Source organism: Quercus robur, chromosome 7 (genome assembly GCF_932294415.1).
Source record: "Quercus robur chromosome 7, dhQueRobu3.1, whole genome shotgun sequence".
In the NCBI taxonomy this organism is placed as follows: domain Eukaryota; kingdom Viridiplantae; phylum Streptophyta; class Magnoliopsida; order Fagales; family Fagaceae; genus Quercus; species Quercus robur.
Window position 1 is genome coordinate 31,550,843 of NC_065540.1, and position 24,836 is coordinate 31,575,678.

General features: G+C 37.6%; 1 protein-coding gene across 1 annotated transcript; it reads right to left on the reverse strand.

Moving 5' to 3' along the window:
* Positions 1 to 23,516: 23,516 nt before the first annotated feature.
* LOC126693105 (protein SRC1) lies at positions 23,517 to 24,117 on the reverse strand. Its single transcript, XM_050388978.1, has one exon. The coding sequence runs from the start codon at positions 24,049 to 24,051 to the stop codon at positions 23,746 to 23,748; it is 306 nt and encodes a 101-aa protein (XP_050244935.1). The 5' UTR covers positions 24,052 to 24,117; the 3' UTR covers positions 23,517 to 23,745.
* Between the last annotated feature and the right edge of the window lie 719 nt (positions 24,118 to 24,836).

Below are 24,836 nucleotides of genomic sequence, written 5' to 3' on the forward strand. Positions count from 1 at the left end.
TGCTAGAGTGAGGTTGATTGTGGTCACTCTTTTGTAAGCTCTCCATGAGTTTCTTTTTTGTGTTGATATTTTTCAGAGCCATTGTGTACTCATGAGGCAATTTTGTAATGACCAACTTAATATTATGCTAATGTTATGATGAATGCATATTGATCGTTTTAATTTTAGTTGATGAGACCATTATGTCTGATGGTGTTATAAAATAGACCAACTTCTAAACTCGTCCATATGGCCCGTCCTAAGGAAAAATTGGATGGCATAGGGCATATTTGTCCAAGGGTAAGCCTGTCCGTCTGTAAAGTCGGTTGGATGAGCACCTTGTGTCCTGAACATGTTCCTTAAAGCAACCACTGTTTTCCTGTCAGGCTACAAACCGTTCCCCTAATAAATGGTTGTGGAAAACAGACCCTAAATAATGTAACTTCCATGGCGGTTACGGAAGTTACCTCTGAATCCTCCGAACTCCACAACAGTAGGAGAAATAATTGCCTCAGACAAGCACTATATAAGGGCTTTTCTACATGAGGGTAAGGTATTCAAACATTTCCAGACAAATTGGAATTCCAAAAAATACTGACTTTATCATCGAAGGATTCTTGGCCGGTCTTCCCCAGTCTCCTCTAATTTTGTGTTTACTTTTTCAAGACATTACAAGTAACCTTGAGATCATCAACGCCCGAGACATTCAGCCTACTGATTTCCTTGTATTCATCAATGTCTATTAAGTTCAATTTTTAATTTTGGGCTATAGGCTCTGCAGTGGGCAGAATTGTTGTTGCATAATTTTGGACAAATTTATGTTATTGCAAAACTGTTACTATCAAGGAAACTGCCACTTTTGTATAGATAGAAGGATTCTATTATAATGAACACCCTCTATCTTTTGAAAATTACTTTTTTCAATTGGTGCAAATATTTCACAACGACCAAACTTCCTCATGAAGCGGTGTATTTAATTTCCATTACAAAATGGTAAAACTAGTGGCCATTTCAATTTTCATTACAATAAACAAGAGACCAGGCTTACCAATATCTCAAATTGTCATTACAATATATCACAATCACCAAACTACAATTCATCCACACTTTCACCTATTCTAAATACAAGTACTCTCCTTGTCTTTTTTTGCTTTCACTAAATAGGCTAAAATGACCACAAAAACAACAAAAAACTTAATGCCAAGTAAACAAGTAGTCCCTCTCCCTCTACTAATGCACAATTTAAATCTCAGCAATCATTCTTTTCCTCCAAATTCATCAATTGGATGTCCATGGCAGACTCATTATCTTCTAAATCAACAACATTCTTCTTACATGCATAGGTGCTTTGGCACAACTTTCATTATCGATTCTCAGGAAGAAATTGCACTGTTGAATTGTTTGCAATTTTGTAAAAATGCAGATAAACTTTAAGTAGTCCTCTTACTCTAACTCAGCCATGAAACACTATGATAAACTTTAAGTAGTGCTCTTACTCAACCATGAAACTGAACCAACATATGATCAAAAGCAACATTTTTAACATTGATTGAAATATTCTGAATATATTAAAATTTTAAAATCATCCTCTCTAACATAATAAACCATAAAATTTAAGAAAATATGAATATAGTTTAGTTACACACCAACTGGCAGAAAAATAAGCAAAACAACTACCACCATCTAAAATAACACATTAGCTCAAGGCAAAGCCGTAAAGCGCAATGCTTTGGAACCAAAGTTTTTAACAGGTATTTTAACAAACATCATCTGTGCATTTCAAAAACAAAATTAAAATCAAATCAATATAAATTAGCCACATTTGGGCTAGAGAGAGAGAGATGAGAAAGCCTTAAGATAGGAGGTCACATGGGCAAGCACAGCCGGTGGTGGTGGTGGTGTAAGACTCGGTGGCTGATGCAACCATGGAGATTTGGCCATGGGTGTCCCACAGAAAAGTATGGTAGAAACAGAGATTTTAAAGTTTGGTGAAGCTGAAGAAAAAATTGAGAAAATGAATAGAGAAAGTGAGTTGAAGAGAAGAGAAAAGGGAGAAAATGGAGAGAGATATTTCATTTATTCTTTCTTTGTTCCTTTGTGTCCACCGTTGTCTTCTACAAGTTCTACTGAGAGCTTTGTGTTGCTGTCAATATTGTCTATGGCTTTTATGCCTTTGTCTTCTACTGAGAACCCTATATTACTTATTTTATTGATGTGGACCCAAACCTTTTAATTGAGAGATCATGAGGGCATGCGTGAATATTTTGAAGGAGCACCCCTATTAAAAATTTCCAAACGGTAACAAACGTTAACAAATAACAAGAGCTGGTAGTCCTGTTGAGGTAAGCAAGTTTTAATGTGCTAGCATGCTTCTATTGGCTGGGAGTACAAGCAAGTTGATCAGCGGCAGTGGTTTGATGTTAATCAAATGAGAAAAACGGAGACTGAGGTGAGAGTGATCAACAGCGATTTGATCAAGCTTCTCGTGGCAGTGGTTTGATGTTGATCAAATGAGAAAAACGGAGAGTGAGGTGAGAGTGAGAGCAACAAAGACAAAGAGAGAGAAAAAATTACTAAAATATTAAATACAAGTACTACAATAACCGTGCATATATGCACAGTTATTGTAGCAATTTTACATTTATGCAAATTTTTACACCCAATGATGTGGGTGTTTTTTTGGTCAAAATGTGTAAAATCTAGAATTTTTTGCATTTTGGAAGAATTTGCACCCACTGATGTGGATGCTCTTAGTTTTGTCTCATATAAACTAGACTCTTTGTAACTTTAAGCATTATAATCTTGTACTGTTATTATTAATAAAGTATTCTTATATTTTCTTTGTTCTTATTGTTAACTTATACATTTCTCAAGAAGTCTTATTAAGTTAGATTGTACAAAATCTATTCCTTTTTAAAGGAAGTGAGTTTTCTGTCTCGAGTAGTATTTAATCATTTCAAGCGAACTAAAAATTGATTTGTACTCAAACAACTTTACTCTTTTTTTTTTTTAGCAACTGAAAATTGATTTGTACTCAAACAACTTTGTTTGCAACTTCATTTCGGAGGAAAATAGATCTCTTGGGAAAATAACTTTATACCTTTGTTTAGTTTGTGTGAAGATGCACTTCAGTTGGACCAAGATGTTGGCTTAATAGATCTCTTGGGAAAATAACTTCATACCTTTGTTTAGTTTGTGTGACGATGTACTTCAGTTGGACCATGATGTTATAAATATGTAAATATTAATATATAATTTAACATGTTTGAAAAATAAATAGTTGACCTATAGGTTCCTAATAATAGTAATTTAGGATTTTTGTCCCCATTTACTTTGCTAGTTGGGGGTGTGCGAACGCATTAATTTGGTTTAGATAATGGGCTTGGGTTCTTACTTCTAAGAAGCATGGACACAACAAAAACCCTTACGTGTTGGACACAGACACGCTTGGGACAACTCTTGTGTTCGTAGCAACACAATCTCTCAACATGACAGCCGAAGGAAAAAAAAAATTATATATATATATATATATATATATAGTAGAACCAAGGTTGGGTGAAAATGTACCCCCATTAAATCAATTGGCCTTTTAGTATCTAGATTGTAAATTCATTACAACAATCATTCAACTTATATGGTAACTTTTGCAAAGAAACAGGCACTCAAATTCTTAGGTGAGCAACATCAGAGTCACTGTAAAGTAATTTAGGAAAAAAATGCCAAAAAACTCCTGAACTTTGAAGTAGTGATCCTTACGTCTTTTAAATTTTTATTTTAGTCAATTCACTCCTCACACATTAGCCAATTTGAGGTATCAGTTAGGTACGAGTTAAATTAACATCACATGACACACAAGTTCACTTAAATTAACATTGCTAAAGTGATTGAAAGAAATGAAGAAGATAGAAAGGTCGTGGCTCAGCTTCAAATTCTTTGTAGAAGCTAGAAGGGCGTATCCCCTGCAATCTCTACCTTGTTTATTCATTATTGTGGATTTTCGTTTCGCTTTGATCTGTGTATAATAGAGACAGAGAGACTATGAGCATGTTTGAATAAGCTGTTTCAAAATGTGCTTTTTAAAAACCACATATAAGCGTTTGGTGAAAATGTGAAAAAAATATGCATTTTCTGTTTTTAAAGCCACATTAAGGGGGTGTTTGGTACATGTGTTTGAAAACATGTGTTTTGTTATTTGAAAACTTGTGTAAAAATACGTGTGGGTGAAAAAATGTGTTGGAAATGCGTGTAATGTTGTTTAAAAACTGAAAACATATGTTTAAACATGTCTACCAAACAGCCCCTAAGCATTTGGATAAATTGTTTTAAAAATAGTTGTTTTGGGTGTAAATTCCAAAAAATGACTTAACTATTTTGTTAAGTTTATTTTGTGATTTTTCCTAAAATCAGAGTTTTCTTCAAACCCATCTACTATCCAACAAGAAAAAACTAATCCCATCCAATCCAAATGGTTTTGATAAAAAAGTCTCAAAGTAACAGCTGTCATGGTTTGCGGCATCCATGGAAGTACAGGTATTGATCTAGGTTCAGAAAACTCATTCTATGAACTTCCTGAGTACAGGAGCCCAACAGTTTCTCTGTCGTTGCAAAATTTGATGATAGAAAGTCTCGCTTCAACACTCTCTTAAACAGAGTCAATATCTGCAACAAAGTTTGATCAATTGAGCAAATGATCGCACCAAAAAAATAAAAATAATAATAATAATAAAATAAGTACACACACAAACACACATATATATAAATCAAGACTATGCAATATGGAAGTAGTGAACTGACAATACTACTTGTCATATGAGCAGAGTTTTACACAATAGTCCATAAAAAATATCAAAAAGAAAATAAAAAGTTAGAAAAAAGCAAAATAAGATAAAGTAAAATTGATTTCATGTTATCCCTATATAATTTGCTAGCATTTCATGCTTGAACATGGCCATTTCCGAGCATGTCCACTGCTTTTTCATCCAAGTCTTAGCTGTGTATTTCTACCATGTGTGTGTAATTAGTTACAGACTAGCACACCTAAGCTTGGCCTTTTGATATTGTTATAGCTTATGCATTAACTGGTGTGTATCAGTAGAGATACATGTATTTTGTCAAAGAGACAAAACATAATATTTGTATAAACATAATGTAGCACCAGTGGCAAAGATTGTGAAAGGTCTATGTGTTAGGTGTGTGCATATTGTCAGATGGTAGCAGATGGTTGTAATAGCTTGTGTATACCTAGAGTAATTTTCTAATTTCCAATTTCAATCCCTCTACTTGTAATTTTACAATTTTAATGTAAATCTTCTCAATAGAATTACCTCCAGAGTGCGATAACTAATTTGGGTGTCTCATGAAGGATCTTCACATCTGAAGAGGGAGGCATCACTTTCCTCTTGTCTTTTTGTTGTATTAGATAATTGAGTAACCTAATCTTCTTAAGAGAGATAATGATAGTACTCAATAGCTAGGGACTGCAACTGGAGATCCACCACCAATTCATGGAACCTAAGTTTCAAGAGTGTGGTTTTGTAGGGTTCTTGGACTTATAATATTTCAAACTTCTATATGAGTTTAGCTGTTTCATGTTTGAGCGTGATCCTTTTTTCTTTTCTTTTTTTCTTTTTTTTTGGGATAATAAATGGTAGAATTTTATTCAAAGAAAGTAATAAGTCTATACACAAGCAAGGCAGCATCATAGATCAACCATGCTAAGATTGTACTCGCTACAGAGCTTTCTCTTCACCTAATAAAAAATGCAGCAACTATATACAAATTTACATCAAGGAATGCCTAAGAAAAACAAGACAACCTTACAAGGACTCAAGACAATCTTCCATAATTAGCTTCAAAATATTCTAAAGCATGGGCTGCAGCAGACATGGCTAGAGAAGGGGGATCAAGACGTGGAGTACCGTAGTGAGCCTTATTCCGCTTATTTCAAATCATCTAGCTAGTTGTGAAAAATAATGCAGTCTCTAGGTCATTTTTTCTTTGCATTATTTGATCAACCACATCCACAAATGAAAGATTTGTGCAATGAGTCATGATCTCTCTCAAGCATGTGGACTTCCAAACCTTGTCAGAATATGTACAGCTTAGCAGGATATGGTCTGTTGTCTCCACCCCATCCTCACAACATTCACACCCAGCATCAAACAAAATTTTTCTTCTAGTTAGATTAGCTTTAGTAGGCAGTATATCTCTACAAGCTCTCCAAATGAAAGTTTTGATTTTATTACATACCTTGACTGCCCAAATCGCTTTCTAGATCTTATTGCTCTCTGAGTGATTGGAAGATTGGCCATGAGAAGAACTTAGTTGTTGAGTTTGGATCATCTTATATGCACTTTTTACCGAATATTCGCCCATGTTTTTGTATGCCCAAATTTGGATGTCTTGCACCGCTCTAATGCTCAATGGGATGGATTTAATAGTCTCAACTTCATGTGGGAGGAATACATGATCAATCATGGATACACGCCATGATCTTGTCATTGGATCAATGAGGTTATCCACTGTGGCCATGGTTGACATTGTGGAGCACGGGGTTACCACCTTGAATGATGGTGGGGTTGGAAGCCATCGGTCTTGCCAAATTCGAATTTTATTTCTGGTTCCTACCCGCCATCTCAATCCCTTGTCCAAGACAGATCTGGCTGCCACTATACTTTTCCATGCAAAACTCCCTGAATTTGGTGATGGAGCATCTAAGAAGGATGTATTGGGAAAGTACTCTGATTTGTAGACTTGATAGAACAAGGAGTGTGTGTTTTTTAGTAGCCTCCATCCTTGTTTGGCTAACATGGCTAAGTTGAAAGAATGGAGATCCCGAAACCCAATTCCTCCCATCAACTTGGGCATACAAAGTTTAAACCAACTCAACCAATGTACTTTCCTTTTCTTGTATCTTTTGACCCCACCAAAATCTGCTCATCATCCCTTCAAGATCTTTAAGCAAACCTTTTGGTAGCAAAAAGCATCCCATGGCATATGTGGGGATAGCTTGTGCGACTGCTTTAATCAAAATTTATCTTTTAGCTTGAGACATCATCTTTTCCTTCCATCCCTTTCGTTTACTCCAGACTCTTTCAATAATTGGAGGAAAAACTGCCTTTTTGTTACGCCCCACTATACTAGGTAGCCCTAAATACTCCTCATATTCTGGAACTGTCTCTGCACCCAAAGCCTGTTTAATTGATTCTTGAGTCTCTAATCTAGTGTTGCTGCTAAAAAAAAGAGAAGTTTTATTAGCATTAATCTTTTGTCCTGAAGCAGCCTTGTATAAATTAAGCAAAGAATTGACCTGTTGGCACTCCTCTACTAAGGCACGACAAAATAACAAACTATCATCAGCAACTAGGAGATGAGAAATACAAGGACCACCTTTGCTAGTTGCCACTCCTCTTACAAGTCCATTTGTTTTTGCCTTTCTAACCAGAGCGGTAAGCCCCTTAGCACAAAACAAAAAGAGATAAGGTGACAGAGGGTAACCTTGTCTCAATCCTCTAGAAGGCAAGATGTAACATGTAGGATTGCCATTAACTGAAACAGAAAAATGAGCAGTTGTTATGCATGCCATTATCAATTGCACCCATTTTGCATGAAACCCCATTTTCTCCATCACCCTTTGTAGATAACCCCATTCAACACGGTCATAAGCTTTGCTTATGTCCAATTTAATAGCTACCTGACCTATCTTGCCCCACCTTTTCTTTTTCATGCTATGCAAAGTTTCATATGCAACTAAAATGTTGTCTGTAATTAATCTTCCTCGAACAAAAGTGCTTTGAGTATCAGAAATTAAATTTGGGAGGATGAGCTTCAACCGGTTGACTAACATTTTAGATATAATTTTGTATAGCACATTACATAGGCTAATGGGACAGTATTGTGTGATTAATTCAAGGTCTTTGGTTTTGGGTATTAGTGCTATGTGGGTATTATTTATATTTCTAAGTATAATTCCAAAATTTAGGCATGAAAGCACAGCATTAGTTACATCAGCACCCACTATATGCCAAAACTTTTGAAAAAAGAAAGCAGTCATACCATCAAGACCTGGAGCTTTTGAAGGATGCATCTGCAATAAGGCGAGTCGAACCTCTTCTGGATGAAACCTTCTCACAAGCCAATCATTCATCTCCTTAGTAACTACTCTAGGAATATGGGCCACCACTTCTTCAATGGCATTCGAATTTGAAGATTGGAAGAGAGTTGAGAAATGTTAAATTATCACCCTTTCTATATCACTTTGTTGCTCTATCACCGTACCATCCATCTCCTTTAGCGAGACAATTAAGTTTTTTTTCCTCCTTGCAGACGCCTTCACATGAAAAAAATTTGTATTATGATCACCTTCACACAACCAGCTAATACAGGATCTTTGTTTACAATATATTTCTTCTTTCTCAATTAAAATATTAATTTCATGCCTAAGAGCTTCACATTTAGCCCACAATGAATCCCTGTTGTTTTGCACTAGCACTTGCAGCCTATTTCGCTTTTCCTCAATCTTTTTGCCTAAGGAACACAGTGAATTTTTACTCCAGGCTAACAACCGCTTCCTACATTCTTTTATTTTGTCACACACTCGGAACATAGGACTTCCATTAAAGGAAACAGACCAAGCATTTGCAATTGTATCCTCACAGCCTTCATCTTTCACCCATGCTTCCTCAAAGTGAAATCGTTTTTTACACATCCCAATTTGAAATTGAGATTGTCTTCTTAATCGCACCCCAATGGCCATATGATTGGAATTGGAAAAACTTAAATGATGAACTTAAAAGTGAGGAAAAAGATCATACCATTCTTGATTAGCTACCCCACGGTCGAGTCTAACATATACCCAATCCTATTCGTCTCTCATTTTGCACCATGTGAAGCAAGCACCTTTAAAACCCATATCCCTTAATCTGCAATCGTCAAGCACTTCTCAAACATTTGCCATTTGCCATTCACTTCTTGGTTCCCCTCCTTGTTTTTCATTCGCTGAAAGTATCTTGTTGAAGTCTCCTATGCATATCCATGGCAGTGTGACTTGCTAATGAAGTAGGTGCATCAAATTCCATGTCTCAATACGCTTCAGTTTTTCAGGGTGCCCATAGATACCTTTCAATCTCCATAAAACCCCATCCTTCTCTGTCACAATAACATCTATATGGCTCTTTGACAAGCTTTTCAATTTCACATCCCATTCTGAATCCCATAATAATGCCAAGCCTCCACCCATTCCAGTTCTATCTACACACACTATATTATCTATTTTTAATTCATCTCTCACTTCTTCTATACCTTTCTTTTTAAGTTTTATCTCCATCAGAAACACAATTCAGGGACATTGAACTTTAATGAGCTTAGAAAGGTCTCCAACAGCACTTTTGTCCCCAAGTCCACGGCAATTAAGGCTTAAGATACTCATAGTTCAGCTTCCTTAATCACCTTACTTTATAGATTCAATAATCAACACAAAACACCTAAATCTATGACCTTTTAAAAGACAAATTTACCTATAACCAAGTTAAGGTACTGTTGAGATAATATGGAAGCTCTCCACTTTACAAAGACCCACCCACATAGTGCCTTTCACTGCCAAGAACAATCAACCCCTTCACTCCAAGATATGGGTTGGTTCACGAAGCTAAGAACTCACACAACCGCTGACAAGCCTTCGAAGCTACAATGAAGTTGATTGGGGCCTTGAGATTTTAAGGCAACGACCTCTTTCAACAACTCAAAACTCGCAAACTGGGCAAGGGAAACCCAAGCAAGGAAAGCCCACAAATTGGGAAGCTAAAAGTCTCACTACGAAGATAAGAAGACCCACGAAGGGTAGGGAATGGCTGATGACAAAGCTAGAGCTTATAAAGCAGCCCAGGAAGACTCATGCACACAATAGCAAACAAAGCTAATCGTGTGCCGAGGAGAATGCTGCTGTTTGAGCCTGATCTTAAGTTTTAATTGAATTTTAGAGTTTTCTACCTAGGTGACTTGTAGCAATAGAACTAAAGTTGGAACATTCTGAAAATAAATATCGTGTAAGATTTGCTTCATCATCATTGTTTAATTTGATAAGCCGGAAAGGAGGTTTTGATTAAGACAGTAGCACAAGCAATACCTTCCTACACGATGAGTTGCTTTAAGCTCCCTAATATGCTATGTGATGAGTTAACCAGTATGATTAGGCAATTCTGGTAGGGACAAGTGAAGGATGAAAAGAAATTAGTTTGGTTGAGTTAGGAGAAGATGTGCCTACCGAAGAAGAGAGGCGGTATGGGATTCCGGGATTTGCGACTTTTCAACCTTGCTCTTCTAGCAAAGCAGGGGTGGAGACTCCAAACAAATTCTTCCTCCTTGTTTTATCGGGTTTACAAGGCAAAATATTTCCCGAGCTGTGATTTTGTGGATGCAGACATGGGATGCCAACCCTCATATGCATGGAGGAGCATTATGGCAGCACAGCCACTAGTGCGTTGGGGAATGAGATGGCAAGTGGGAGATGGTAAACAGATTAAGGTCTAGAAGGACAAATGGATCCCAAGTCCACGAACATATAAGGTTAAAACGCCAGAGAGGTTACCAGGGCAAATATAGTGGGTCAGTAATCTCATTGATGAAGACAACAAGGAATGGAAGAGGGACCTAGTCAGCCAATGCTTTCTACCACATGATATAGATGTTATCTTAAGCATACCATTAAGTGTCACTGGAGCAAAGGATAGAGTGATATGGGCTGAAAACAAGAACGGGAAGGTTCACAGTTAAAAGTGCGTATAGACTAGCACAGGAGGAACAATGGGATAATGTGATGGCAGAAGGCTCAAACCAGTCACCTATGAAACAGACCTGGAAGAGATTATGGCAGTTGAATGTGCCAAACAAGGTCAGGAACTTTGCGTGGAAAGCTTGTCGAAATATCCTAGCCACGAAAGAAAATTTACGGCGGAGAAACATCACAAAAGATAGCACATGCAATGTATATGGGGAGCAGGTGGAGACCATAAACCATTTATTTTGGTTCTGTAACCATGCAAAAGAGGTGTGGTCCTCATGCAAACTCTCCTTCCCGTTTGAAATTCAACCCTCATGGGATTATATGGACGTGATATGGCTCCTTCAAAAGTGGGAGGAGGCACGACCAGGAATCTTGGAGTGGACAATCATGATTTGCTGGGGGATATGGAAAAATATGAATGAAACAATACATGGGGGCAGGCAGCGGAGTGGACTGGCAATGACAACAAGCTCTCTTAGCTTGTTGGAGGAATTTCAGATAGCAAACGAACGACCAACTACCACCACAAAACAGATCAACTTGTAAAATGGGCCCCACCTCCGTTGGGATGCTATAAAGTGAACGTTGACGGGGCCGTGTTCTCTAAACGGAAGCAGGCTAGCATGGGAGTGGTCATAAAGGATGAAGAAGGACAGGTGATAGCAGTGCTTAGTCGAAAACTGTATACTCCGTTGGGGCCATTGGAGACCGAGGCAAAGGCCATGGAGGTAGGGGTCAAAGTTCACGATGGAGGTCGAGGTTCGGGATGTGCTTTTTGAGGGTGACTCGTTAGTGCTCAACAACGCTATTCACGGACTGAATGAAGTTGACCCATTTGTTCAGAATGTCGTCAAAGGAATACTCCAAAGTGAGGCTTTCACACCTTTGCCTTTTCACACACCAAAAGACAAGGAAATGCCCCTGCCCACACACTGGCCCAACATACAGTGAACGTGGAGGACTTTCTAGTTTGGCTTGAGGAATGCCCTGGTTGTATTATGCATGCATGCATGCAGGATGCACGCTCTATTTCCAATTATAAATAAAATATTGTGTTTCCCATCCAAAAAAAAAAAAAATTTGATAATACATTTAAAGTATGGTTATTGTATGTTAAAAATACAATAGCATTTTTTTTTTTTTGGGTCAAAAGGATGCTTTAATTAACAACTAGCCAACCTCTAGAACAGAGGGAACAAAACAGTCATACAAGGCTCCAGTCAAATCAAGGCCAAGGAGAAAAGCTACATCCGCTGCCGGGGGGGGGGGGTGTGTTCTAGAAAAATTGAAAAATCTTAGCTTAGTAGAGCACCCCTTCTAGCAAGGGTATCTACACATTTATTAGCCTCCCTATAACAATGTTGAATTCTCACACAAGGAATGGCTTTCATACTCTCCCTACAATCAGTGACCAAGACGTCTATTCCATTAGGATTGTCCAGCTCCTTCTTCATAAGATCAACAACCAATTTGGAATCTAGTTCAATTATTACTGCTGGAAGTTTGAGAGTAGAACACAAGCGAATCCCATCTCTGAGAGCCCAAAGCTTTGCTGCTACACTCGTTGTAATACCAATCGCTCTTGCATACCCCTTAATCCATTCACCCCTTTCGTTTCTAATTAAATCTCCTCCACCTACCAAGCCGGGATTCCCCATTGATGATTCATCCGAATTCAGTTTGAACCAATTGGTAGAGGGTGGCTGCCATTGTACTCGGATTTTTACCTTAGCCCGAGTTTGCTTCCCATTCATCCCAGGGTACAAGAATTCTGAAGCCTTGGCCATTGTCTCAAGGTTCAAATCCTTGTGTTGGTTTGAACTTTCAAAAGCAATGCAGTTTTGGCGCAGCCAGAGAGTCCACACAGCAAATGGGAAGAGAATTGATGGAGATCAAGGCACCACTTTGAAGGATCTCGTTCAAGTACCAATTGGGCCGGTTACAAGAGCACGAGCAAAGAAGTTCAAGGATGTACTCAACGGACTCATCCAAGAGTTATGGGCTCAAGCAAACTCGTGGAGGCCTATTGAGTATGATCCACGTGGGCAACAAAAAATCATCACCTTGACTCAAGTTCTAGAAGAATCCGGTCAAGGCTAAGAATTGGCATGAAATATTTTGGTCTATATAAAAAACGTTATTCTAGGTTTAGGTGATTTATTTCCTTGTTTTTAGGTGCATTTAATGCTTTTTAGGTCAAACTTTATTCCTAATATGGTTAGGTACCAATTAGGAGTTATTTTAGAATATATTTTCTTGTCTGTCAAGTTTTAAGGAGCCCTTAAATAGTCATCTAAGTCTGTAAACGTTTTTCAGACATTATTGATAAAACTTGTGAGGTTTATTCTCTTTGGTTCTTTGAAGAACTACTCGAACTTATCGGGAATTCCCGTGGCGTTCATCTCGACTTATCAAACGGAGTTTCCACCACCGTTTGTGGTGTCTTCCTTATACCGAGGTTCTTGTTTGTCATAAACAACGGATCGAGGTCTCCCATTTGAATCTGTCCATAGAACGATCTTGGGTTCCCTTTCGTTGTTGGGTCTCGTTAAATAGTCATCTAAGTCTGTAAACGTTTTTCAGACATTATTGATAAAACTTGTGAGGTTTATTCTCTTTGGTTCTTTGAAGAACTACTCGAACTTATCGGGATTTCCCGTGCCGTTCATCTCGACTTATCAAACGGAGTTTCCACCACCGTTTGTGGCGTCTTCCTTATATCGAAGTTCTTGTTTGTCATAAACAACGGGTCGAGGTCTCCCATTTGAATCTGTCCATAGAACAATCTTGGGTTCCCTTTCGTTGTTAGGTCTCGTTATTCTTGACGGGGTTCACATCAAGAATGCTCCAACTGATATTCGAAGAATGGCTAGTCTTGGAGTTCTTATAGTTCAGGTTCAGCCAATCCACCAATTGCAAACCATAAAGAGATTACTTTGAAAGGGCGGAGAGAGGGAGTTCCACAATGATTGTGCCTTGGGGTAGTCCCTTAATGCGTGGAGGATTGTTTCAGGCGCATTATTGCACATAGGGCAAAGGAAAGAAATATCCATACCTCTCTGAGCTAATATGGCTCGAACTGAGATGCTTTGGTGGCAACATTGCCAGAGAAAACACTTAATCTTCGAGAGGGTAGCCACTTTCCAAACCCAATCATCCTTGAACTCCTGCCTTGTCATGTTATTGTCTACCCAATTGGCTAATCTGTAAGCTTCCTTTAGCTTAAAATCTCCATTAGGAGATGAATACCAGGATAGCCGATCCTCTCCTTGATTAGAGAAAGGGAGAGGAGTGGCTTTCATTTCAAAAGCAAGAGACTTAGGAAAAGCAAAGGACAGACTTTCCCAATTCCAACCCAAGTATAAGATATATCCCTCGGAGTAAGCTTTTCCTCACCTTTGTTCAAAGGACCTTGAATCTAACTTCTTAAAGTACCCTCGTTCATCCACTTATCAAACCAGAGAGAGAAGGAGCTATTTCTACCTGCAATCCACTTGGAACCATTTAAGAATGTAGCTACTCCTTTCTTAAGACCAATCCAAGCAGGTGAGCTGAGGGGAGGGCAAGCCAAGTTCCTAGACCTTCCTCGCTACCCCCTATATTTGTTAAACAAGACTCTCACCCAAAGAGAATATTTTTCTGTGTGGAATCTCCAATTCAACTTGGCAAGTAAAGCAGTATTTTTTGGTTTGGCGGCATGGATACTTAGACCTCCCTCTTCCTTTGCCTTCGTAATTTTTTTCCAGCCAATAAGGTGAACCTTCTTCCTAGTTTTTGAAGTGCCCCAAAGGAAATTTCTATTTAATTTATCTATCCCTTGGAGGATTTTTTGGGGGAAGGGCAGTGCACTACATTACATAGCTAGGAATGGTGGAAGTGACTGATTGGGTTAACAAAATCCTACCTGCAAGGGATAGGAGATTGGATTTCCAACCTGGCATCTAGCTTTTCATTCGATCCAACATAAAACCAAAATCCTGTTGAGCTCCTTTATGCTTGATGGGAAAACCCAGGTACTTTCCAAGAGAGGAAGTGGGTTTGAAGCCCAAAATTTCACACAACCTTCTTGAAAATTTTGGTCCACATTGGGGGAGAAATAGATATGAGACTTCTCACTACTGATTTGTTGCCCGGAGAGCTCACAGAAAGATTCTAGAACTTCTTTAATGGCAACACAATTTTCCCGATCAACCTTGGTAAAAAGCATGAGATCATCGGCAAAAAACAAATGCAAGATGGCGGGGCCATTTTATGAAGCTTTAATGGGATTTCAAAGTCTCTCATGGCCCTTATCCTCAATTAAAGCCCCAAGAACTTCCATACAAAGGATGAACAGGTAAGGCGAAAGAAGGTCGCCCTAACGAATACCTCTTAAAGGTTGGAAAGCCTCCAAAGCTCCCCTGTTGAAGAGAATAGAGATTGAAGTTGTGAAAACATAGCTCATAATCAAGGAAATCAAATGGCTCGGAAATCTGAAAAGTTTCAAAGTATCACGAATGAAATTCCACTTAAGGCAATCATAGGCCTTTTCCAAGTCAAGTTTAATTGTCATAACCCTAGTTCTACCTTTTTTCTTGGCCATTGAATGGATCAATTCTTGAACTATTATTGCATTATCCACTCCTTTCCTTCCTGGGACAAAGGCAGATTGAAGAGGGGAGACTAAGTCAGCTAAGAACGGGCGTATCCGACCTACAATGATCTTTGTCACTACCTTGTAGATAGTGTTGCATAAGTTGATTGGGCGATAGTTGGTGAGAGACTCTGGATTCTTGCATTTAGGGATGAGAGTAATGAGGGTTTGGTTCAGGTACTCCAGAATCACCCCTGAAGTGAAAATGGATTTCACCTCCTTTCACACAGTATCGCCTACCACCAGCTAGAAGTGATGGAAGAAACCTGTGTGTAGGCCATTAGGACCAAGGGATTTAAAGGGTTTTAATGCCCAAAGGTTTGCTGAAATCTCCTTATCTGAGACCGGGCAGTTCAAGACAATCAATGCATCTTCCTGAAGAAGAGTTTTCCAAGAAGGTGGATCCCAATCAGCTAAGGCAACACTGAGATGATTTGAGGTAAACAGCTCCAAAAACCCCTTTCTGATGAAGTCCGCAATCTCTCTTTCCCCATTTAACCAATTGCCCATCCTATCTTTCATACAAAGGGCTGAGGTATGATAGAATGAGGTATTTCTGTCTCCCTCTACCAACCACAAAATCCTAACTTTCATAGCCCAATACTCCTCTTCTAATTTTACAACTTCCGTGTACTCTAGTCTCAACTTGTTTTCTAACTCCACCAAAAAACCATTAGGGCTGATTGACAAGCTATCTTGAATGTCTTTTAGTCTAGCTTGGATTCTCTTCTTCCTATGGAACAGATTATCGAAGTGGTCATTGTTCCAACTTCTAGCCTTGTTGGTGAAAGTGGCCAAAGCTTGTTGAGGGGAGGGGTTATTCCAAGCTTCCTTTACCACATTCAGGAACATAGGGTGAGATAGCCACATCAGTTGGAACCGAAATGGTCTTGGAGGGTGAAACTCTCTATTGTTCTCAAAACACACTTTAATAGGGCAGTGGTCCAAATGCATCTTCTTAAGGTGTAAAACAGCAGCTTCAGGAAAAATAAAGCTCCATTCAGCATTCACAAATGCTCTATCAATCCTTTCCTAGACTAAATGAGTGAGGGGTCGACAATTGGTCCAGGTGAAACAGGGGCCCGAGAAACCAATATCTATCATTCTGCAAATATCCAGACACTCTTGGAATCGAAGGGCTCTATTAATGTTAATCGAATTTCCCCAAACTTATCCTCCCCCATGAGCACCTCATTAAATTCCCCTGCTATAACCTATGGTATGGAGTGGAGACTAGCCACTGCTTCCAAGTTTTCCCAGAGAAGATGTCGTTCTGCAAAATGCGGGATGACATAGATGGCAGACAGGAGCCATGGGGGGTTAGCTAGAGATGAAACAACCGTGTGAATTTCCTGTTTAGTGGAAGCTAACTCTGAAATTCCCACTTGGCCAGAGTCTCATAGAACCCACAAACCTCCAGTGAGACCAATAGAGTTTGCAAAAATTGCCCCATCAAAATCTAGTTTCTCCGAAATCCTTTTTGCTTTCTCACCACTAACTTTTGTCTCAACAATAATCATGATTGCAATGGAGTGTAAGCAAATCAACTCATTAACGATTTCACAAAAATTAGGGTTAAGGGCACCCCGGCAATTCCATATTAACATATTCATTAATAAAATAAATAAGGAAAAGTAAAGGCTTTAGCAAGGATTAAGAGGAAAAATCACCTACTTGCTTCGATTGCATTTCCATATCAACAGAATCCTCTTCCCCTAGCATGCTAGAACCATACTCCTCTCTCCAATTAACTTGATCTTCAAGCAAAGGTTCTCTCTTATCCTCATCTTCTTTGTCTGTTTTTTTCAGACAAAGAGATGGATCAATCATTTAAGGAGCTTTTTAGGAATCTTCAAAGTAACTCTCTCTCTCTCTCTCACTGCTGATTATTTCCCCTTTAGGAGCTCGATGCTTGGAAATTTCAGCTAGTGGAGCTCTATTAGGCTTTTGGTACTGTTGGGAGCACTTCTCACGGTTCATCTTCACAAGTGAAATAGCCCTCATCTCACTACTATCAAGTTGCTCTGCCTCTGCATGATCCTTCTCAAGGAGACCGGTTTCCTTGCACGCCGATTAAGACCCCTCAATTCTTGACCCTCCTAACTTGAAACCCACGGAGTTCATCTCTGCATTCAGGTCGGCATGTCTCTTCATCACAAACGGCAGCGAGGAGTTGGTTGCAAGGCTTTTGGAGTTCACGGTTTTCCACTTTGGTGCAGGTGGTTGACAAGCTAATTTCAAGCCAGACTGCCCTGCCTAACTTGGTTTAGCTTTTTGACTCCCTCCCAGCTGTTTACCCTTAGGAATGCAAGCCTTTGGTTTGGGTTGGTTAGGCTTTTGAGATAATTTGACTACTTCAGTACCCAAAGCTCCATCAACTGACACGGTAAAGTTGGTCAAGGGTCTTTTTTCTATATCCAGGCCTAGTGGGCCTAGTTGGGCTTTGGGCGAGGGACCCAGATTGGGGTTGTTGGTCAGCTCCTTTAATCACCTTCTTCCTAGGCTTCCTTTTTCGTGCAACAAGAGTCCAGGGACCAAAGGAGCTCTTGTCTTGTCCTACTTTTGTTTCTATCGTTACCTAAACCAAAAATTCCTCTGTCGCGGTGACATTATCGGCGTTAACCGGATGTTGAACTTTGTAAGGGCAGCCCTCGGCTATATGCCCCACTCTGCCACAAGAGAAGCAAAGAGAGCCAAGGCCTTCATATTGCACCTTCTGTCTAATCCCACCAACACATATCAGATTGACTAATGGTTCATCCAAGTTCACTTGAACACACAACCTCACAAACTTCCCCCTGGATTCCAACGCCGTATGCGTGTCAAATCCGGCAATTGAATCCAAACCGCAAATGCTGAAAGGTTCGCTGCCGAAGGTATAAATTTAGGTTCCCATCGCCTAATGGAGAAATAGTGTCCACCAACAAACCATGGCCCATTCCTTAGCACCTTAGAGTGGTTGTCATTTAAGGTAAACCGAATGAAGAAAAACTCCTGTTCGAGGGAAATACAATCCATCTTACCCGTTGGCTTCCACAGTCTAGTCAGTTTCGAGACGAGATTGTGATAACCAACCGTTTTCTTGAAAACCTTAACGATAAGAGTGTTATTCTAGGCAGCATGGATCTTGGCTTTCCTATCACCAAAAATTTTTACCACCACCTCCCCTGGAAGCAACTCTGCCTCTTCTTCGTTATCGGACTTCGCTTTGGTCTACATAACATTATCAAAGTCAAAAGCTTGTTCAAAGGCACTAGGGATATCTCCGATTAGTTTCTCTTTGTATGAACTCCCTTCTTCCCCCAAACTAGGAAGGAGTTGCTCTAATGGCCCTCTGTCGTGACTATTTTCTTTAACTTTCTTCGTGCTCCTTTGTAGTTCATCATCTTCTTCTCTAGACCTAACAGCGGACTCACTCATTTCTTGGGAAGAAGAGTTTTTTGTTTTGATATTTCTTAAACTATTGTTTAGAGCCCCAGTGACTTCAATAAAATACAACAGCATTGTAAAGTATGTGTATAGTGTCTATCTAGGCCATCATGACTCCAACTTTTCTTTTGTCTTTTTTATTTTGTTTTATTTTTTTTTTTGAAAAACTTCAATGCATTGATGAGAAGGAAAAGAACTAGAATCAACCTTACAGATTGCCATTAAGGTAGGGGAAAGCTTACCATTAATGAAAAAACAAGAGTGGTTAGAGGCAAGAGCAAATTTTGTAGCTGTGTAGGCTGCAAAATTGCAGCTTGCAAGTTCTTTTAACCCAAACAAAAGAGCAGGAAGCCAGGAATTAAAAAACAACAGCTAAAGAAACTACTTTTCTTTTGTCTAATAGGTATGATATTGGAGATCATCTGATATAGTTTTCTATGCTTTTTTGTAGTCATTTATGTGTCCTTCGGGGATCAATGATTTTCCCATGACAAATGCCAGTCATATAAAGGTTTGTTTCCTGCTATTTAGCCCAAATGTTCTGTTAATAATCTACCTATCTTGCAAATCATTCTCTACTACATGACATTCTAATGTCTTACTATAACATAAAGCAATTGATGCTCTGTTGATCTATTATCCCCCCCCCCCCCCCCCCCCACAGGAAAAAAAAATGTTGAATCTCTCAAATTAAAGTAAATAAGGGGAATATAACTGACTTTACTCTTGGTTTGGTTGAAAATTTTAAGAAAAGTAGTCTTTTTTTTTTCTTTAAAAAAAAAAAAAAAAAAAGCTCAGCTAAGGTAGGGAAATACATTCATATTATCTTGAGTACCAAATAATGAAATTATTAGCATCAAAATTTAGTTTTTTTTTTTATTTTTCCTTCTGGTTTCGCAGCAACCAAACAGAGCATTATTGAGGCAAATAAATATTTTTCACGCCATATAAGATTAACAAAAAGAAACTTTAAAATCAATCAAATTATCAAAGGAGTATATCGTCACAACACCGAACTTTTATATATATATATATATATTGAATGTGAATTTTGAAAATTTACTATTAGATCACATTATTTTTGTATTTCTCCATGTGATCAAAGATCAATAACAATGTCATCGATCCATTTTTTAAATTCAAGTTTTTGTAGTTTAAAATAATACATAAAAGATGAATTTATGGATCAAGTGATAAAATAACATCTAATTGACATGAAAATTTGCATAAGTGTTAAAAACATATAAAACATGTAATTCAGCATTGAGATTTTCAAAATATAAATTTTATAACAAGTTATTAGGTGGTGTAACATTACTTATAGTTACATCAGGTGTAAACCTAAACTCAACCCATAGAGTGAAATAGAGAAAGGGAGGGGAACGTATGGAACCCATGAACAGCGGCAGAACCCAAGAATGGCGAGATCTGTGTTGGAAACTACAAACAAAGGCAAGCCCACGAAATCTAGTAGCCTCGCTCTCCTTTCTGATTCTCATTGTATCATATAAACTGGTTGTTAGGCTCTAGTTTTTCTCTCAATTTTGGTTTTGTTAATTTATGTGCACATATGTGTCACGTAAGTGACGTTAGTGACTACAAATAAGGCTAACAAATGCCTTAAATTGGCTAAAATAAAAGTTTTTTTTTTTTGGGGAGGATAATGGTTACTATCCCAAAGATCGAAGAATGTAAGCCATGTTTTGTTGAGAAGAAAGTGATTCAGAGTTCTCTAAACTTGTACATCCATTTAATCTTAAGATTTATATTATTATACTTTTTTGAGTTTAGAACCCATGGGTGGCCCCTGCATGGGTGTACTGTAGATAATGGGTTTAAAATCAAATTTCAATGACACCGTTTCAAACTTTTCTAATATATGGAGTGTAATTAGGGGAAGGTTTGGGTCCCATGCTTCCAGTACACTAAACCTAGTCAGATGATGACACTATCTAAAAGTAAACACATGTCACAATCCCAACGAGTCCAATATTACTAAACACTAGACCTAATCCAAACCATAAATACAAATGTACATTGCTTTCCCCTTGAGAATGAATCATAAAAATCAAATATAGGCCTTAGGCGGGCCTCATGGCTAATTCTCGTCCATGAATATCTAATTGGGTAAGTTTTCAGCTTGGGCTATTGTCGACTTGTGTTCTAACCAATTGATGGATTTCTACATGTGTGTGTGAGACATGATCCGGTTTGGATAGAAGGTAGTGTGGGTTGTTAATGGTGGTGGTTGGTCGGAATCGTAGAATGAAATATATAGAGTATGGAATGTATAACTCTGCTAATAAATCATGCACACTTACCATACTCAAGCTCCTTAATTTAGTTAGTAAATAACTCATATTGTTAAGAGAAAAAGAGCCATTGGGAAAAAGAGAACATTCATATATATTTTGCTCAAATAATAAAACATATAGTTTAGTCACCAAAAGATAAACATCGAATTGTCATCCTTATTATCATGCCATAGCCCCATATTGTAAATACGGGTGTTACATTAATTCAGAGCTTGCCCTACATATAACATCACTCGTACGTAAGAGCACTCATAGCAGTGGTGCTATATAGGTATAATGGTATTTTTTTAGCTTTCAACCACAACAAATCATCATGTAGTAGTGGAGCTAAATCTAAAAGATTTAGCTCCTCAGCTACAGTGCACATCTATCTTTAGATGTGCACTGTAGCTCACAAGTAAAAAAAAAAATAATATTTTATTACACTTCTCATTAAAATAATATTTCTTTTTTTTTTCTCTTTCCGTTTCACAGCTCATCTCTCTCTCTCTCTCTCTCTCACGTTACTTCCATCTCTGCTCTCTCAGACCAAAGCTCCTCTCTCATCCCTCTCTCTCATCTCACAACTTATCCCTTGAATCCATCTCACCCAGTCCTCCACGCCGCCGACCCAACCTCTCCCATCTGAAGCCGATCTGCACAAAACCCAAATGCAAAAACCATCGAATTATCAAAATTGGACAAAGACCCATTACTCAAAATTGAAAAACAAGAAATGGGTAAGCGTGAAATGAGATAAACTCACAGAGGATGGTTGTTTTTCCGGCATTGTCAAGGCCGAGAACGAGGATCCGAGCTTCTCTGTTTCCGAAGATAGTAGAGAACATTTTCGTAAACACGATACCCATCTTGAGAGATTAACTCTCAGTGAATGAAAATTCAGAACAGATCAGAAAGGTTTTTGATTTGATTTTGGTTTGGTTCTTCTTTGAGATGACTGGTCTGGTTCAACAATGGTCTGGGTTTGATGGTGGGTTTTGTGCCTCTTGGTAGTGGTTGTTCTTTGGCAGTGGTCTAGGTGGTTGTGGGTGGTTGTTCTTTCGCAGTGGAGTGGTTGTTGATTGTACCGTTTGTGGTGTTTTTTTTTGGGTAGTAGTATGTATTATTTTATTAGAATGGATATATTATTTTATTGTAGTAAATATATTATTTTATTATGATATTTATATTATTTTATTATGTTGAAAGCTAAAATAGATGCACTGCTACAGCATGTGTGTAAGTAAAATAGATAAAGTAACTTTTGGTAGAGCTAAAAAGCTAAATTTTTAACTCCACTGCTGTGAATGCTCTAAGTCGTAAGTAGAGCTAGCTAGCTAGCTACTACACACAAAGGCAAATGATTTAAAGCTTTTTTTTTTTTTGTGGGTTTTTTTAATTCCTCTCAGGTTTTTAGTAAAAAGATCGGGGAGTTGGAATAGAGAAATTATAGAGTCTTCTGATAGACCACGTCATTTATCTACTATTCTACTAAAAAATTTCACTTGTTTAAAAATTGCCGAGTCAATAATTAATTTATGTTTAAAAAAATTTTCTAACAAACAATTTTAAATAGGTGAAAGTTTTTTTGGTGAAATAATGAATCACGTCACTTATCCATCATTCTACTAAAAAATTTGTCCATCATTCTACTAAAAAACTTCCACTTGTTTAAAATTACCAAGTTAACAATTAATTTCTATTTAAAAATATTTTCTAACTAACAATTTTATGTGAAAATTTTTTAATAAAATAGTGAACTATATTACTTATTCACAATGTAAATCTTATAATTGCTTGATGCATTGCTCTTTCAATGACCCCGTGCCGTACTTATCAATAAAAAAAATGACCCCGTACCGTACACCTGCAACACCACCGATAGAATACTTTACCAAATTAGATTCTACCGAAAGTAGACAAACTACATGGTCAGGAGAAATAAAAAAATAAAAAAATAAAAGAACCTAGATAAAGATTAATCAAAGTTTTTTTTTTTTTTTTTTTTTTTTTGAGAAGACAAATCAAGGTTTAATAAAAATGCCAAAGAAAATATCCCCATAAATTATGATATCAGATCACATATATACACTACCAAAAAAATATATATCATATATAAAATTATATTATAAGTACGAAGATCCAGAAATTTTTTTTTTTTTTTTTTAAGAGTTTACAGCCTCTGTGGTCTGTTAGCCCGTGGTGACAACTTTTTTTTTTTTTTTTAAAAGAGTATTTAAACCTTTGGCCTCTGCTATATTTATCATCGGTTCAGATTCAACCATTAATTCAAATTCAACCAACAGCAAATTTACCGGAACTAACTGAAGCAACAGATCTAAAAATTATTCAAGGGTATATAAAGTCATAAAGAAAAATTTCAAATATAACCAAAAAAAAAGATCACAAATTTATTTATACTTATATATATAAAAGCGCACGGATTTTTCAACAAAATAAAACTCACACAAAGTTTAACGATCGGAAGATCTAGGTAGCACGTCTCACACAAATGTGTGTTACATATACGTACTTCTATAAAACCTCATACTTCCGGTACATAAATAAAAGAAGTAAAAAGATTAGATCTGGATGATATAATATCATCGATGTTTCATGAGCAAAGTGATCTAATCACTGTCGCTGCTGCTGCTGTCGTGGCCATCATGTTTCTTCTCCTTCTTCTCCTTCTTCTTCTTCTTCTTCCCCTCCTCTGGCTTGCCCTGGCCCTCACCATGGATCTTGTCCTTGATTTTATCTACAACCCCTTCCTTGTGTTCAGGCTTGTGCTCACCACTGTAGTGCTGCTGATCTCCCTTGTGCTGATCACTTCCTGCTACTACATGGTGTTGTTCTCCCTTTTGCTGCTCTTCTTTCTTTTGGCCTCCTCCTCCGATGTGAAGGGTTTCTTCGATCTTGTGCATAATTCCTGCCATTCTTTGTTGTTGTTGCTATTATATCTTTCTTTTCTAGATGATCTTTTTCTGAAGAATACACAGCCTTCCTTCCTCTCTATATATAAGCATTCAAGTAGTAGTGGCTTCCATTACAACCCGTGTTTGGCTTTTTGAAATTACATTGTTACCCACCTTCCGTGTACACGTCGACTCTTATCTCTAACAGCACGCTCCCCAATATAATTTTGGATCTCCCCGTTTAATGTGAACATGAAAAGTGTCCGCTCTTATTTGAAAGCTAAATAAAAAATAAAATAAAATAAAAAACCTAAATATATATAAACTTACCGGAATTCATTTCAGCCATTTAATTTTTAAAATTATTTAATTAAGACTTCTAGTCAACTTTCATTAAGAAATTTTATAAAAAAAAAGTTCAAAAAATATTTTTCAACCATTATTTGAATTTTTTTTTTAATTTAACATTTTTGATGAAAAACAATTAGACAATTAATCATAACGTTTAACAAAAATTGAGAAAAAAGTCATAATGAAATAAATTTGAAATTTAAAGAATTGAAATGAACAAAAGTAAAGGTAGAGCTCGGGTTTTGTATTTTAGCCCAAAACTTTTCTAACTATGATTAGGCTAACTATAGGATAATGTTTGTTTGAAAAAAAAAAAAGTCAAAGTCAAACGAGGATTCAAATTTAGATGTGCTAAAATAGCATAAAACCCAAAATTTTCCCAATGAATCCCAACATTTTTATGTACCCATTAGGCAAAATAAGATTATACTATCGAGTTTAATCCAAATTTAGGA